The sequence below is a fragment of the Notechis scutatus genome, chromosome 7 (genome assembly GCF_049901735.1).
Source record: "Notechis scutatus isolate UNSWTSFEM ecotype Mainland chromosome 7, rNotScu1.2, whole genome shotgun sequence".
In the NCBI taxonomy this organism is placed as follows: Eukaryota; Metazoa; Chordata; class Lepidosauria; order Squamata; family Elapidae; genus Notechis; species Notechis scutatus.
Window position 1 is genome coordinate 14,657,046 of NC_142015.1, and position 15,185 is coordinate 14,672,230.

Sequence of the window (15,185 nt, forward strand, 5' to 3'; positions counted from 1 at the left end):
TGACATTCATCCCTTTTCTCTTAATGCTCTGTGTTCTTTGGGCAAGACCATATTATCTTCAAAAAGGTTATACTGGGGCCAGAGGTGGAACCCAAACTTTATTTATTTATTTATTTATTCATTAGTGATTTAAAAAGCAGGGGGAAAAATCCCCGAATGGCCATGAAAGGCCTAACAACAAGCTTGCTTTCATGAGCTCTGCCAAACTTCCTGTGGATCTATTCTCCTCCTTCATTGTCCTAAATAAATGCAGCCAAAGTCCTTGGATTTGATGCTTTAACACAGGGATACCCATCCACACAGGCTTTCTGTGGGGCTCCCCCAAACTGTCCTCAATTTACATTTCTCAGGTTCCTCTTTACATTTAGTTAACCTAGCTTGTATGCAGTTTAATCCTGACTCTACCCCAGAACTTTCAGGAGTTGCTGCAACTTTCCCCAAATTCTTTTCCTCTGTCTCTGAAATGGTCCTCTTGTTATTCTAAAACAGTTCCTGGTTTAAGTAGGGCAGATTCTTTAGGTTGTTTCCTTAGTTTTGCCTGTTGGAGGGGGGAAGGAGAACTTAGTAATCTAATAGAGGGAGAGGGGATCTTGAGAAGGCGCATGCTTTGGACTGTAGCGCATTAATTCTTCGAGTTGGCTTTGTCTGGGGAGGCAGTGTTGCAGTGAGCTAGTTCCACCTTGTGGGTCTTAGTTCATAATGGACATCCATCCAGGAAACACTATCCAAAAGAGTAAAGTACTTTCCTACTATGGGAAATGAGTTGCTTTTCCTGCCAATAAAGAGGAAACAAATGCATCTATTTCTAAAACAAATGAGGGTGAAAGATGGCTGAGTAGATGCCTCAAGCGATAGTCCACCCCTGCTGTTGTCTCTCCTTCCTTACTCTCCTGCAGGGTTTCTTTTCCCATCACTGTTCATGGACCTAATCAAAGCCCTATGAAATATCCAGCAAATCACAGCACAATCCATTTTCTGCACCTCAAAAAGTCAAATTCTGCAGCTAGCAGGTGTCGTAAAGGCCTGTTAGTTCTAGATAAAGATACGCTAGGCTAACATCGACAAGGTTTTATCTAATTGAGGATGCAAGAATTTCTGGGCAAAAAACTGGGTGTGGGAAGCTGTAGCATTTTGAAAACATTGAGGAAGAAGAGGGAAGATGGGTAAAGATGTTGAAAAAAGCAGTGATCTTCAGCAATAAATAAATAAATCTCAAACTTTTTGTTCTGTTCCTAGCCAGGGGATTGATGGGATATCCTGGAATTATAGCTGGGTAAGCTACTGGATCTTAATGATGGCCTGATCCTCCCAGCTGGAAAACAGGTGATGGCTACAAGGCACCTGTGATTTGCCATGAGTTTCTGTTACTTCTTCCTAAGTAATTTCATGGTGATTTCCAAATTCCATAAACAAGTTTGGAATCACAGAATTATGGAGTATTTTCTGGTTTTGAAGCTTCCAAACTTGGCATTTAAACATATTTTACTAAGTGTTTCTTTCATTAAGAGGTTTGGAATCATAATGGAGGAAACCCCAGAAGTGGAAAAATGATGATTGCAGTGTTTTAATACACAAGCGAAGCTCAGGAAGCCAACAGCAGAAGAATTGCATGGCTCCCATATTGCATTCCATGCTTTAGCAACATCTAGGAATTGTCAACCCCAACAGTAGGACTTCTTTAATGTAGACCTTGTTCATTCCAATTGCATTTGATTAATCCTGGTCATATGGAAGCCTTTCCTAGCCATCATGCTTTCCAGGACTCAGTAGCAGAATGAGTATTTTAGAGCATCTTCAAAAGTTATGGGCCTAAACCAGGACCCAGGGTTTCCCTACAGTTGTTGGGCTTCCAGTGCAGAGAAAGAAGGTAATAATAACTCTTGATCTGATGGAAAAAAATCCACGGATTGTGTAAAAGTGAATGCACGTTTGCTACCAATAGTCATGTCTCTTCATCTCAACTTTAACTCTAATCTTGTTCTGCTTCCTTTGTCTCCTTTCTTTCCCCTTCTTACTTTCCCTCTGCCTTGTCTTCTTTCTCTGTCTTTCTCTGCCTCCGCTCTTCTCTAACTCTTACCCCAATCCCTTTTCCTACTTGCTGTCCTTTATTTCTTTGTTTTCCACTCTGGTGCTAACAGTGGGCAGACAGACCACCGCTCCCGCCACCATGTCTGCAGCAGCAGCAGCCTCCGGTGCCACCATTGGGTTGGTGGAGCAAGGTAGACATGTCCGGAAGAGACCCTCCTCAATTTCCCTTCTCTCATTTTGAAATCTTGAGTGCATGTTGTGTCATCCATCCAAGGCACTTCATTCCACCCTGTTGTAAGATTCAGGGCTAGCCTTTTCATCTCCAAAGAGCCCAAGCAAGGGCTACCTCTGTAGAAGTCTGTCTGTTTAGTGGTGTCAGTTCTGTCGCGCTCCATTTAGATGTGATTAGAAATGATTGTGAAAATGTTACAGGAAGGGATTGAAATCAATTAATGTGAAAGTCGCAAGTCAGCAGTCTCCAGACACTGTATGAAGCAGGACAAAAGTTGCAGACCAATGACAGGAAAGGAAATGCAGGATTTGTAGGCTAAGTGATGGCGGTGTTGCTAGAGGCTGAGAATCTGGTGGGTGGATATTATTTTAGTGTATTTTGCAAATATATTATCATATATTATTAAATACTTCCTGAGGCTATTACTCTTAACAACAAATATCCAATAGAACATGGAAACGATGAAGAACAGTGGCAGTCTTAATAAAAGGAAAGAGGGTGACTGATAAGGGCATCTAATTGTCATTTGGTCTGTCCTCCCCCTTCCCCAACTTTTCTTACTTGTGAGATGTTTGGTGAGATTGTGAGGTGTTGCAATGATTGCTCATCAAAAATTGCTAAGGTGCTCTTCATGACTGAAACGAAATAGTCTATTGCAAAGACTATTTGCCGTAGCAAATGCTATCAATGCAGGCTGGTTGCCAAGTGTCCAAAATGTAGTCATGTGACTGGGAGCCCCCCTCCCTCCAGCCATCAGGACTTTGAATTTGGGTCATAAGCAGCTCTAGGAAGGTCCGTCATAACTTTGAACGGTCGCTAAGCGATCCTTCATAAATCAAGAACTAACTGTAAAGATAAAAACCATTATAACTACATTTAATCCAGCTTGCCCTGGTTAAATCAACAATCCTCTAACACCAGCAGAGCTTGCCTTAACTCCTGGCCCAAATGCCTGGAGCAAGCAAGAGTTCTTCAGAGCCTTAAGAGTCGTTAAGCTCATTATAGCTGAAATTCTTGCTAAAAGACACCCATGCATTTCCTTATTTGCATGCAGAATTCAGACATGTTAATATATCTAACATAACTCTTTCCTCTACCAGTCATGAAAAGGGCTATGTTGTATTCATTTAACTGTCAGCAGTGAAGCTCCTCCAGTGTCATTTAACCCTGGCAACATTTTTGGGATTGGTTCTTTCATAAATAACCAACCAACAAATTGATTTTTACACTTTGATAGGAATTTTGCAGCATTGCCCATTTCGCTGCCTGACCAATCTCTGATTTGGAGCTTAGACATTTGAAATGCAAAAGGAAGAATATCCATTTCCTCTCTTGCTTTGCTGATTATTTCTTATGAGTTTGGAGTTAAATTCTTTCCCAAAAGGGACTGCTGCTTGCTCAGATGAACTTGTTGGTGCTAATAAAAATATGCACTATTCGAGCTGGGCTATAACACCGCATCATCCATGCATCAGAGTGGATTTCATCTTTGTTTCATAGTTTGACTTTCTCTGGAGTTTAATTTTTGCCTTAGTAGGATGATGAGAATTACCATTTTTCCCCTCTTGAAACCAGGCATGAATTCTGGTGGAGATGTTCTCTTTTGCTGAAGAGAACTGTAACTTTATAGATCAGGCTTATTTTGTTAGCATGCAGAAGATATAGACCAGCCCTTTCTAGGTGGACATTCTGTTCCCTGTTCTGCTGTTTAAATCTTAAACCTTAAAACAAATACGTTTTATCTCAGGAAACAAACTAATTATGCTTACCTCTCCCATCACCTGAAATCCTCACCATGGTTTGAATTTGGGCTCCTATAACTTTCAGCCATTGCAACCCTTAGATGATTAGGAATTCTTGGACCTGAGTACAAAAACATCCAGAGCAGGGGTTCTCGTGCTGGCTGAGGAATTATTGGAACTGAAGTCTATATGTCTTAAAATTGCCAAGATTGGGAATCCCTGATCTAGAGACACCAAGCTAGAGAAGGCCTGGCTAGGCATTGGTTTCAATTAATAAAAGTACATCTAGTGATCATTAGGCTTCATGAAATATACAGTCAAATGGACTCTGCTGTCCTTTGAAGAGAGGTTTGCAGCTCAGCCATAAGTTAACCTTGGGTAGGTTAATATGCTTCTGATTCAATACCCTGGTATGATTATGAAGGCAAAACTGAAGATAATGCACCAAGTGTTGGATTCTTCGTAGTTTTCTCTTATAGATGAAAACACAAATGAACTAGTAGAAAAATGTAGGAGGACTAGAAACCAAAAATTGGAGTATACTTGATGTTCCTACAAGCATCTGAAGATGAAATGCAGCTTAGAGTGGAGAAAACAGGTGAAGCTCATTGCTTTAGAGTAAGGGGATTAGGTTCCAGGAGCACACCTTTCTTCCATATCTAATCCATCCAGACAGTTGTTGAGGCATGCCAACGTAAGTTTCCCTTGATGCTTTATTCATGCCAGAACTTCTTGTTGCTTGTTGTAGTCACAGGTTTGTCTGTACCCCAGTTTTGTGATAGTGTGAATATGGTAAATGGTGCATGGAATTTGTGTAGCCCTGGTGCATGATTTGGGCCTTGACTAGAAGAATTGGAAGAAATTCTTCTCAGACAGTGGACAAGTGCTTCTGATGTGCTGAAACTGGCTGATGTGCATGCAAGATGGATAGCTCTATATGGTAGCAGTAATTTGATTGGTCTAAGCTACTTTTGAGTTAACGTGGTTCTGAAAACCCACCTTAAGATTTCAGGCCTGAAAAAAAGGAGACAGAAGCAAAAGAGAAAATTATGTTACTGCACTGCCTGTCTCCTTGATTTTGTATGCCAATTATTTAAAGCGAAGTATCCTACTGTTTTGTGCCTTGTACAGTGTAAAAAGCTGTACATTATATTCTTCTCCAACCTTCTCCAACCCAGGGTTTTTCATGTATTGGATCAACTCCCATAATTTAAATGAAGAAAAGACACAAAGGCTCATTTTTGTATTGAACTTAAAACTGCCTCCTTTAAGATCCAGAAAAAGCTTAATAAGTAGGTTTTCTTTTTTGAGAACAGTTATAATTATTCCATTCAGATTCTTCCACTCTGCCTCTATGGCCACTGCTGCTACATAATCACCAGTAACATCTTTTATTATTGTCATCTCAGCAAATTGCCCCCGCAAGGATTTAAGATATTTTAAAGCTTCAAATCTTCTTGTTCACTCTTTACTCTCAGTTTTTATTTAAAACTACTTCACGTATTGCAGATTTTTGCTTTACCACAGAAAGTGCTTCTGTTAATCCTGTAACCTTTGCAGTGATCATCTGTGATATTCCAACCTTGTTTCTCTAATTTAGCACCTTCTTTTAAAATTGAAATTCAAGAAGGTTATCTGACTAATAATTGATTGCAGCTTTTCTAATGCTGAACATGAAATATTGTAACACAGTGTTTCTCAACCTTATCAATTTTAAGACATATAGACTTCAACTCCAGATAATAAGTAATAGCTGGCTGGGGAATTTTGGGAGTTGAGGTCCACAGGTCTTAAAGTTGCCAAGGTTGTGAAACACTGATGTAGTCAGTTCCCCAGTTTCAGAGAGAGAGAGACCACAGAAGCAGTAGAAGAAACTCCAAGGACAGAGACAATCATGAGATGAATATACATTCTTCTGGTAGCTGTCTGATCAACATACCTTTTGAAATGCATTTGGTCCTCCAATTCTCAGGTGTATTATTATTTTTTAGCTTCCTGATTCTACAAGAATAGGTTGATGATTAACATGTGCTATTCTGATTATATTCTGCTCTTGGAATGAAGTCAAGTGCCCTTCTCCTGTTGCCCTCTGTCTATTAGAAGATGTTCAAGAAAGGTCAATGGTTTTTGAACCTTCACCTATCATGATTTTTTTTCCCTTCCAAATTCTGAGCAATGCAAGATTTCTACTGGATTCATCCAATTGCCAGCACAAGAAATGATGATTTTTTTCCTTGCAACAGAGTTGTTGCCATAGCCCATTTCATTTAGTTATTTAATATATATTTATTCTATACTTCTATATACTTAGCAGTATACACTTCCTGGACACCATGGAGCATCACTTTTTGAGAGATGGATGGCCATGGACACTTTTTCAGTTTATTATATGCCACTCATCCCACTATCCAAAGAAACTCTGGACACTTAAAATAGATGGATGGATGGATAGATGATGGAGAAATAGGTAGATAGATAGACTGATGACTTTAGCAATCCATACATTTGTAATGGTGATGGGTGGTTTGTTCAGATTTTTTTAGGGTCTTATATAGCAAAAATGACACCTTGAATCTGGCATAATAGCTCCTTGACAGCCAATACTATGGTTGCTTCAGTTATGCACATAGCTGCATGTCCCACTCAACACCTTGACCACTGCATAATGCAACAGCTGAAGCTTCCGGACTAAGTCAAAGGAAAATACCTTCATTTCGAATACTGATTTGCTGACATAACTTCTAACAAAATCAAGATACAAAGATAATATTCTATCTCCTTCTGGTGGGATGAGGAGAAAGTAATCTTGTGTATTTTTCAAGTACTCTTTGAGATCAACTTCATCATTTTGATTATGGTGTCTTAAAAACAAAGGACATTGAATTGGATCCAGTGCTGCCTATCTGTTGATGAAAACACGTTCACTAGTGGAATGGATTCTTCCTTTCTTTTTTACAGCACCTTCCAACATAGCTCATAAATCTCTTACAAATGTGAAGGATTCTCCATAACATATTCATCAGAAGGAAGGAGAACTAGTGGAAGTCACCATGTATAATATTGGCTATATCCTTAATATACAGATTTTCCACATTTGGGGGGGAGGTGTTTGAGGTTTTGCATGCTGCTAGAGATATAGCAACATTGAAGAACAACTGTAATTTCCTCTTCTGCCCCTGGCATAATAAACTGTAATGCTTTCTGTTGTAGATTCTTCTTAACATTTGGAGGCATTGCTATATACTAGCTAGACCAGTAATTGTAATGTTCAGAGATAAATCCGCCATTGCCCCATCTTTGCTCTTAACAAATGAACTTGCCAATATTGTTTCTATCAAAATGTATATTATACATGAAGCCATTTAAAGCTAAAAGGTAGCAGCAACTATTGTAGTCATGTTCCATGAACATTATATGACTAAAATGTTTTCAGTCCAATACACAATCCATTGGCCATGCTTCTTGGGAGTTTATTATTTATTTGTTAAATTTATTTGCTGCCTATCTCGTCATAGGGTATATTCTAGGCCCGTGATAGCAAACCTATGGTACGCATGCCACAGGTGACACGCAGAGTCATTTCTGCTGGCACGTGAGCCCCAGCCAAACTTAGCTCACTGTACATGCCTCCCAGCTGATTTTCGGCCCATTTGAGGCCTTTTTTTTTTTTTGCCTCCCAGAGGCTTCAGGGAAGCCTCTGCAGCCTTTGGAGGCTGAAAGACAGGCTCATTTTGTCATTTCCTGTATTTCTGGAAGTACCAGAAGTGATGATGAAACAGGCCCATTTTTCAGCCTCCAAAGGCTGCAGAGGCTTCCCTCGAGCCTCTGGGAGGCCGAAAATCAGCTGGGAGGCACGTGGATGCCCAGTGCAGGTAAGGGGGCAGGGGGAATCACGCATGCGCAGGGGCGGGAGGGTCCACGCGCATTGCCTTCTGGGTGCTGGCACGCGAGCACACACGAGCACAATTTTCAGCACAGGAACCCAGAAAGGTTAGCCACCACTGCTCTAGGCAGCTTGCAATAATAAAAAAAAAAAGAACAATGAAAGGCATGCAAATATAATAGAACAATAAACTAAGCAATGACAAAGTAACCCAACAAGAATAAATACATCAATATGATAACAAAAAAGAATACAAAATAAAAGAGTTGGAAGGGATCTTGGAGGTCTTCTAGTCCAACCCCTGATCAAGCAGGAAATGATTGTCCAGCCTCTTCTTAAAAACCTCCAGTGTTGGCACACCCACAACTTCTGGAGACAAGTTATTCTACTGATTGATGGGTGGAGGAAAGAGAGCAAGGAGATGGAGTCTGCCATCAATCTAGCAGCCACCTTCAAGGTGGAACTCCCCTGTTTGGTCCCATTTCAGGAATTCTAACAACTGGATTTGGGAGGGACTGACTTTTAGAGTGTCAAGTTTATTAGGACAAACTCCACACTTCATCATGAACTACAGGTAAACTTGGAAAAAAGAAAAGGAAACCTTTGCGAGGCAGAATATTTAGGATTAAGGGAAGAGTAGGAAAAGAGTTATGTGTTTAAGAAAACCCGAGTGAAGTTGATTCTGGTGTCCCAGAGTTGTACATTATGGAAAACGATGTCATCTTACTTGGAGTCCTTTTTCTATCCATGAGTTTCCATTCTTCCATTAGTGTGGTGATTGTGTGGTCCATTTCCTCCCAGTGCATATGAGCAAAGGCTTCTGTGGTGCTGCTTCTGTGGTGCTGGTGCTTCACTCCCTTTGGTGTCAAGACAGGGCCTCTGTCCCAAAGGCTTTGCTTTCTGTCTCAACACTTTTTCTCTTCCCCTCCCCTTTTTTTCTCTCCTTTTCTTTCTCCCCATCCCTCCTTCAATCCTCCTTCTTACTGCCTGTCTCTCTCGCCTTTTCCTCTTCTGTAAATTTCTGTAAGGTAAGCAAACTTTTGTTGAGTTCTGGCCTTTGATATAATAACTATCAATGGTGGTGACTGGACCTAATAAGGGACCAAGGGGGTTATAAGACTGGGATTCAGAAGCAGATGGAGTTGTCTTCTTGCGCAGATGGTGCTCCATCTGACATCAGTACCTTCACAGTAGATCCAATAATAGATTGTAACTTGGTTTCTTTTACTGCACACTAGAAATTCAACTGTACAAATTACCTGCTTTTTGCCTGGATACAACATGATAGTCATCAAATGTTCAATTCCTAGAGGATTCTCATGGCATTGTTGATTCCCTGAAATTCTCTTAACCAAATCCAAATAACAGACTATTCACTTTAGTCTTAATCCCTACCCCATTTGCTCTTATCACTCTTCTTAATCTCACTCTCAGCCTTACCATGCATTTCATTTCAGTTCAGCTTTTTCCCCCCCATATCACTCTTGGGTCTCTCCTCAGCCAAATAATAGCAACAAAAAGCAATTACAAAAACAAAAACTGATCATGCAATGGCCAAGAATTCCATATTCTCTGAATGACATACTCCAACCTGACACAAGAAGCCAGTACTGTAATCATTGAATTTTTGAAGATTATCAATATCTCATGAGGTGTAGGTGGAAATGAAATGATTCTATACCACCTTTTACATGGAAATCCCAATTACAGAGAAAAAAGACCAATGCTATGTTGGGTGTAATAAGGTCACAATCTTAACACATGGGAAAACTGCAGCTTGCTTAATGGACTGTAATAGAGTAGCTTCAATAAAGAAGCAGATGTGACTTGTTTAGAAATCAGAATATGAGCTCCAACTTTGCTTCAAAGATAAAATTTGTTGCTAGGACAGAATTATATAGCTTGATTGGCAAGTATCAGCTTCGGTCATGTTTAAGAATTTGGAAATTCTCAGTGCAAAAGAAGAGAACCTGTTTGTGTGGTGGGGGGGGGGGGGGGGGGGGGGGGGGGGGGGGGGGGGGGGGGGGGGGGGGGGGGGGGGGGGGGGGGGGGGGGGGGGGGGGGGGGGGGGGGGGGGGGGAAAGGGAAAAAGGGGAAAAAAGGAGGAATTTTTGTGTGGGGGGGGGTGGGGAAGTTTAAGGCACCAGGCTACAAACTGGGGGGCTGTGAGTTCTAGTCCCACATTAGACTGACTTTGGGCCAGTCACTCTCAGCTTTAGGAAGGAGGCAATGGCAAACCACTCCCAAAAGTCTTGCCAAGAAAACTGCAAGGACTAATCCAGACAGTCATCAAGTATCAACACTAACTTGTAGGCATCCCTGGATGGGAAACTATTGGGAGATGCTAAGACTAGATTTCATTATGATGGTGATGATAGTATCAACTTAGAAGAAGATAGATTGTTGCCAAGATAGTTACAGGGGTATCTCCAAGATTCAAGGTTATCTTGAAGATTTACCTAGTATAAGAAAGACTGATAGTCCTTATTTCAAATAGAAAAGAACCTGTATGCAATTTTGTTGAAAAGATCTAGCATTTTCATTGCAAATGTCAGCATCTCTAAAACAAGTAGGTCCTTAGGGTAAGTCTTGGAGCTATTAGCACAAAAGAATTAACATTCAAGAAACTGTCCATGTTCTTTTGCAAGTTCAGCAAAAGGGGAGAAGGAACGCTTGAAGAATTTCTCCATAGAAGGATCCTGTCCCACTTTATTCAGACTACTGCTTTGTTAAACAGAACACTGCTGTACAGAAACACCCTCCTTGTGGTTGGGCACAGTTTGGACAAAATAATGTGTGCCCAAGCCAAACCAATGGCAGTTTGAGAAGCAACAATGTCTAAAATACCATTGAGCAAAGCTTCCACTCTTTTGTATTATTGCAGACCCATTAATGACCTCCCTTCTTTTGGGAGGTTGCCCGTTTGTGAAACTTATTCATCTGTAGGTCTACTTCTGGCTTGGAGATGTTGGGACTTAAGCATTGTTCTCAAGTCGCCTTTTAGCAGTTGGATGGGGAAACAGTGTATGTGTGTGTGTGTGTGTGTGTGTGTGTGTGTGAAGAACTATTTAGACAGTCAAGACACCAAGAGAGTTGCCACTAAAACCTCTTCTTCCCTCCTTATGCAGCAGCTAAAAGTTTACTGAACAAGAAAGCAGACGGTGTGAAGGTAAATATATTTCTGGCTTTTGTGGGACATTCCATGAAAGAGAAAACCAGGGAAAGACTTGGGCTTGGGCTATATTAACAGCAGAGATTGATCTGCTGTATGCCTAAGATCGTTTTCAAAAACTCAATTAGCAAAACAGCGAAATGGTAGAAATGAACGTTCTCTTCTATTCTCCACATGTTAAAACCCTCTGAACGGCAGTGAAAGGAGAGCCCATTCTTTTCCAAAGCTTTATCTGTACATAATTGCTATGTAAATCATGAAGCGATACACCCTTTATGAGTTTAAATAGCTTTGATATATATTATCTAAATGAAAAGTTCTTTGTGTTCATTCATTGACAAAAATGTGTATGTTTGATACAGCCTCAGACAAACAGCACCAAAGGCAGCACCGGAGTTACCAGCCCAAAAGGAACCCTTCCTCCAGCCGCTCTGGTACAGTTTCCCTTCTATTTTTCTTTCTGTTTTTATACAAAAAAATGGGACATTGATTTCCTTGTGGTGTTGCTACTAGAGTTGTTCTTTAATGCTTGCTGATACAACTGTACATGATTTAAGATGACTTCAACTCTATGCTCTGCCGCTAGCTTGTCTGATACTGTTGTGAATCCCTAAATTGTTCCATGCTATTCTTGCTCCATTGTTGGGAGACAGGTCAGAATTTCTTCATGGTCCTTCTGCTTATCCTCCATAAATATCCTTATCCTCCATTAACTCTTGAGGCAGTCTAAACTAGAAGACCCCATTCAGTTGACCTTGCCACCTAGAATCCAGTTCAACCTTAAATGTTTTAATTTGCTTCCTGGTAACAAAATTAAACCACAGTATATTCCACATTGATTGGGATGACTCAGGTTCTCCCATGCAATAATACAAGCCACAAGATAAGGATATTTGAATTGCAAATGAATACTGTCTTATATCCCAGCAGACAATCAAAATAATTTCCCCACCTTGTCCTCAAAAAAAGAAAAACAAAGATCTCTTTTTTTCTTCTTGGTCAGAAAGAGTAGATAAGAGTGTCTTAAAATTACACCTTGTCTCATCAGTCCTTCTGAGAAATAATAGATTCCAGTAATTGTGATTGTTGAGTAATTTTTTTTCGCCTTTAAACTCTCTCTGAATCCCATCTGTGGACAGTGCTCCTGGTCTGCTTTGTGCAAATTTGTACTTTGTGTCTGAGTATCAAAACCTCCTTTCCAGATGTGTTCAATCCAGAGGTCATGTTGGTTACAGAAACTTCAATATTCATAACTTCATTGCTACATTATGATTTGGTGCTAAATGAGACTTCAATAGGGCAAGTCTGAAATCCACTGGAGAAACCAGCAAAATGAAAACTTTTTCAGTTTTCAAAAAATGAAAACTTGAACACCTATAGGAACACTACCTAAATATGGTTCTAGTACATGGAAAATAAAGTATAGTTATAAATCACATTTGGGAGTAATGTATTAAGTAACCTTAGGAAAGCTAAAGTTCCTCAAAAGGGACAGCAATTCTAGGTTACTATTAAAACAGTTGTTTCTGAGTAGAAAAATCCAAGACCACTTGAGTTTGATGTGACTTCAGCATGCTTTTAAATTTAGACATAGATATTATAAAGTAGATATCTCCGATCTGGTACTTTCCAGATGTGTTTGGTTGACATTGAGAAAGAATTACCATACCTGGTTAGAAAAGGAGGATAAAATTGTACAATCGTGGAATATGAGAGGTTAGAGAGAAGCCTTAATTGAGCCTTCCTCACTGTTTCAACACCTGACAGGTGTCCACTTTTCTTTCTTTAAATACTTCTAGCAAAGGTGATTTCACTCTGGAGGCAATGTAGTACTTGATTGAACAACCATTGACATGTATCAATTCAGGCCCAGGTTCTGTATGGTGGAAGATTCAAGCCTTCCATTTTAAATCTCTTACTTTCCTCTAAATATTTTATTCTGCTGAGGGTCTATCCCAAACTACCACAAGCCTAGTCTTTTCGTCAGGTATAAAAAAGTACAAAAAATATAACTATTTTAACACTCCTGGAACAATAATTCTGGGATATAACTATGTATGGCATAGTAAACATTCATTGATCTGCAGAGCCCCATTAGTTTTCATAGGCGTTACAGATTCTAGGTTGTTATTATTTTTATGTAATTATTGTAAATAATTACATAAAATATAGAGGAAAAAGCTGTAAAGTAGGCATTAGATTAATATGTATAGGAACTATTTAAACCTTTTATTACACTGTCAACAAGTCACTGAAGCATTAACAGATGAAGGAATTAGAATTATTATAGAAGTTTTAAAGCTCTCAGAAGCTGTATTTGTGAACCTTAAAGAAACTTCTATTTTGGTCTTTATTTTCAGTAGGTAGGTTCATTGCCACATCAAACCTGGACTGATTTCTCTTTCCAGAATTATATCTATTCTGCTTCATTTCTCTTTTTGATAGACAAACTGTGCCATAACTTTAAACACAGAACAGAAAAAGAAGAGAGCAACAAACTAAACCACAGATTGACTTTATAAGAAGCAAATCTGATCACATTAGTATGAACTCTTTAAAGCAACAATTACTGCTCTAAATAATTCTATATGAAGCATGCTAGCCCAAATTAAGACACTAAGCAACAGTTTTCTTTAAAAAAATCATTGCAATATGAATATATTAAGTATCATCTCAAAGGTGGCAGATATGAAATTCTTTAAATAATGAGGGGGTCCTGCATTTGAACACAGGATCAGTAGCTTGGTTAGAGCTCTTCTACCAAATAAATATCAGTTTTGTAATAATGTTATTAAAGAAATATATATGTGTGTGTGTGTGTGTGTGTGTTTTCTTAAGTTTTCGTGGGTATTTATATGTATGGTATTCAGCTTTGTTCAGGTATTTTCCCACGTCATTATAGTTGTGCTTTTAAAGTTGCCATCATCAGGCTTCTGTATTGTGTTCGTACAATACAGAAGCTTGATGATGGCAGATGAGATTCTGCCGAAACGTTGCTACAACTTTAAAAGCACAACTATAATGATGTGGGAAAATACCCGAACAAAGCTGAATAACACACACACACACACACACACACACACACACACACACACACACACACATATATATATATATATATATATATATATATATATATATATATATATGTTTTCTTAAGTTTTCGGGTACTTACATGTATGGTGTTCGGCTTGGTTCGGGTATTTTCCCACGTCATTGTAGTTCTTTTAAAGTTGTAGCAACGTTTCAGCAGAATCTCATCTGCCATCATCAGGCTTCTGTATTGTGTCCGTCTGTGAGTCAGACTTTTACAGTAGTTTCAGATTTGAATTTGGGGCAGCCTATTGCTGTGCCAGAATGGTTTTTCTTCATCCTGATTGGTTGGGAGTCTTGGTCTGTGTTTATTGGTCTCGGAGTTTGCTGTGTTCTGCTTGATTGGTGTCTCTAATATCTTCTGTCTGTTTTTTGGCTCTTTTTGTATCTTGATTGGCTGGCAGCATTGTGTTGCTTTAATGGAGGCCTTTAGTGCAGCTTGGCTTCGGGTAAATGGACGGCTATCATTAGTTAGGAAGCTGGGTTTCATCTGGGTGCCTGGTTGGGGTGTGTTTGAGCTGGAGGTATCAGGGGATCTGTTTGTGCCCAGGTGTTTGCCTGGCTTGTGGTGTGGAGATTTTTGTTTGTGAGTGCAGGCTTCCAAATGATTGACAGCCTGGTGGAATCATCTCTTCTGTTCATGCTTTCTGGTCTTTTTTCAATCTCTATGGCTTCTCTGATGATTCTGTGATTAGGGTTTTCTATAGTGGCCAGGGTTTTGGTGCCATTGAAGTTGATGCTATGACCTGTGGCTTCCATGTGTTGGACTAGTGAGGAAGTGTGTTCCAGATTTTTGACTGCATTTTTGTGTTCATCCAGGCGGGTGCTTATTCTTCTATTGGTCTGTCCAATGTATGTGGCCGGGCATGATGCACAGGGGACTTCGTATATGCCTTGGTTTTCCAGGTCAATTTTATCTTTGGGGTTGCTAAGGATGGCTGCTATTTTTCTGTCTGTTTTGAAGGCAGTCCTGATGTGATGTCTGTGTAGTACCTTACTAATTTTGTCTGTAGTACCTCTTATGTAGGGCAGGAC

The 15,185-nt window shown here is 39.8% G+C and overlaps 1 protein-coding gene across 32 annotated transcripts in view; it reads left to right on the forward strand.

Annotated features, from left to right (window-relative positions):
- Positions 1 to 15,185, forward strand: part of CAMK2B (calcium/calmodulin dependent protein kinase II beta) — a 207,910-nt gene that overhangs the window by 157,845 nt on the left and 34,880 nt on the right. For 14 of the 32 annotated variants that reach the window (XM_026671386.2, XM_087969681.1, XM_087969690.1 and 11 more), the window contains 3 exons: positions 2,139 to 2,219; positions 11,014 to 11,054; positions 11,420 to 11,491. In XM_026671386.2, the coding sequence (XP_026527171.1) occupies positions 2,139 to 2,219; positions 11,014 to 11,054; positions 11,420 to 11,491 (194 nt within the window). The remainder of the gene's footprint in view (positions 1 to 2,138; positions 2,220 to 11,013; positions 11,055 to 11,419; positions 11,492 to 15,185) is intronic. The other 18 variants (XM_087969686.1, XM_087969694.1, XM_087969688.1 and 15 more) reach the window with 2 other exon arrangements.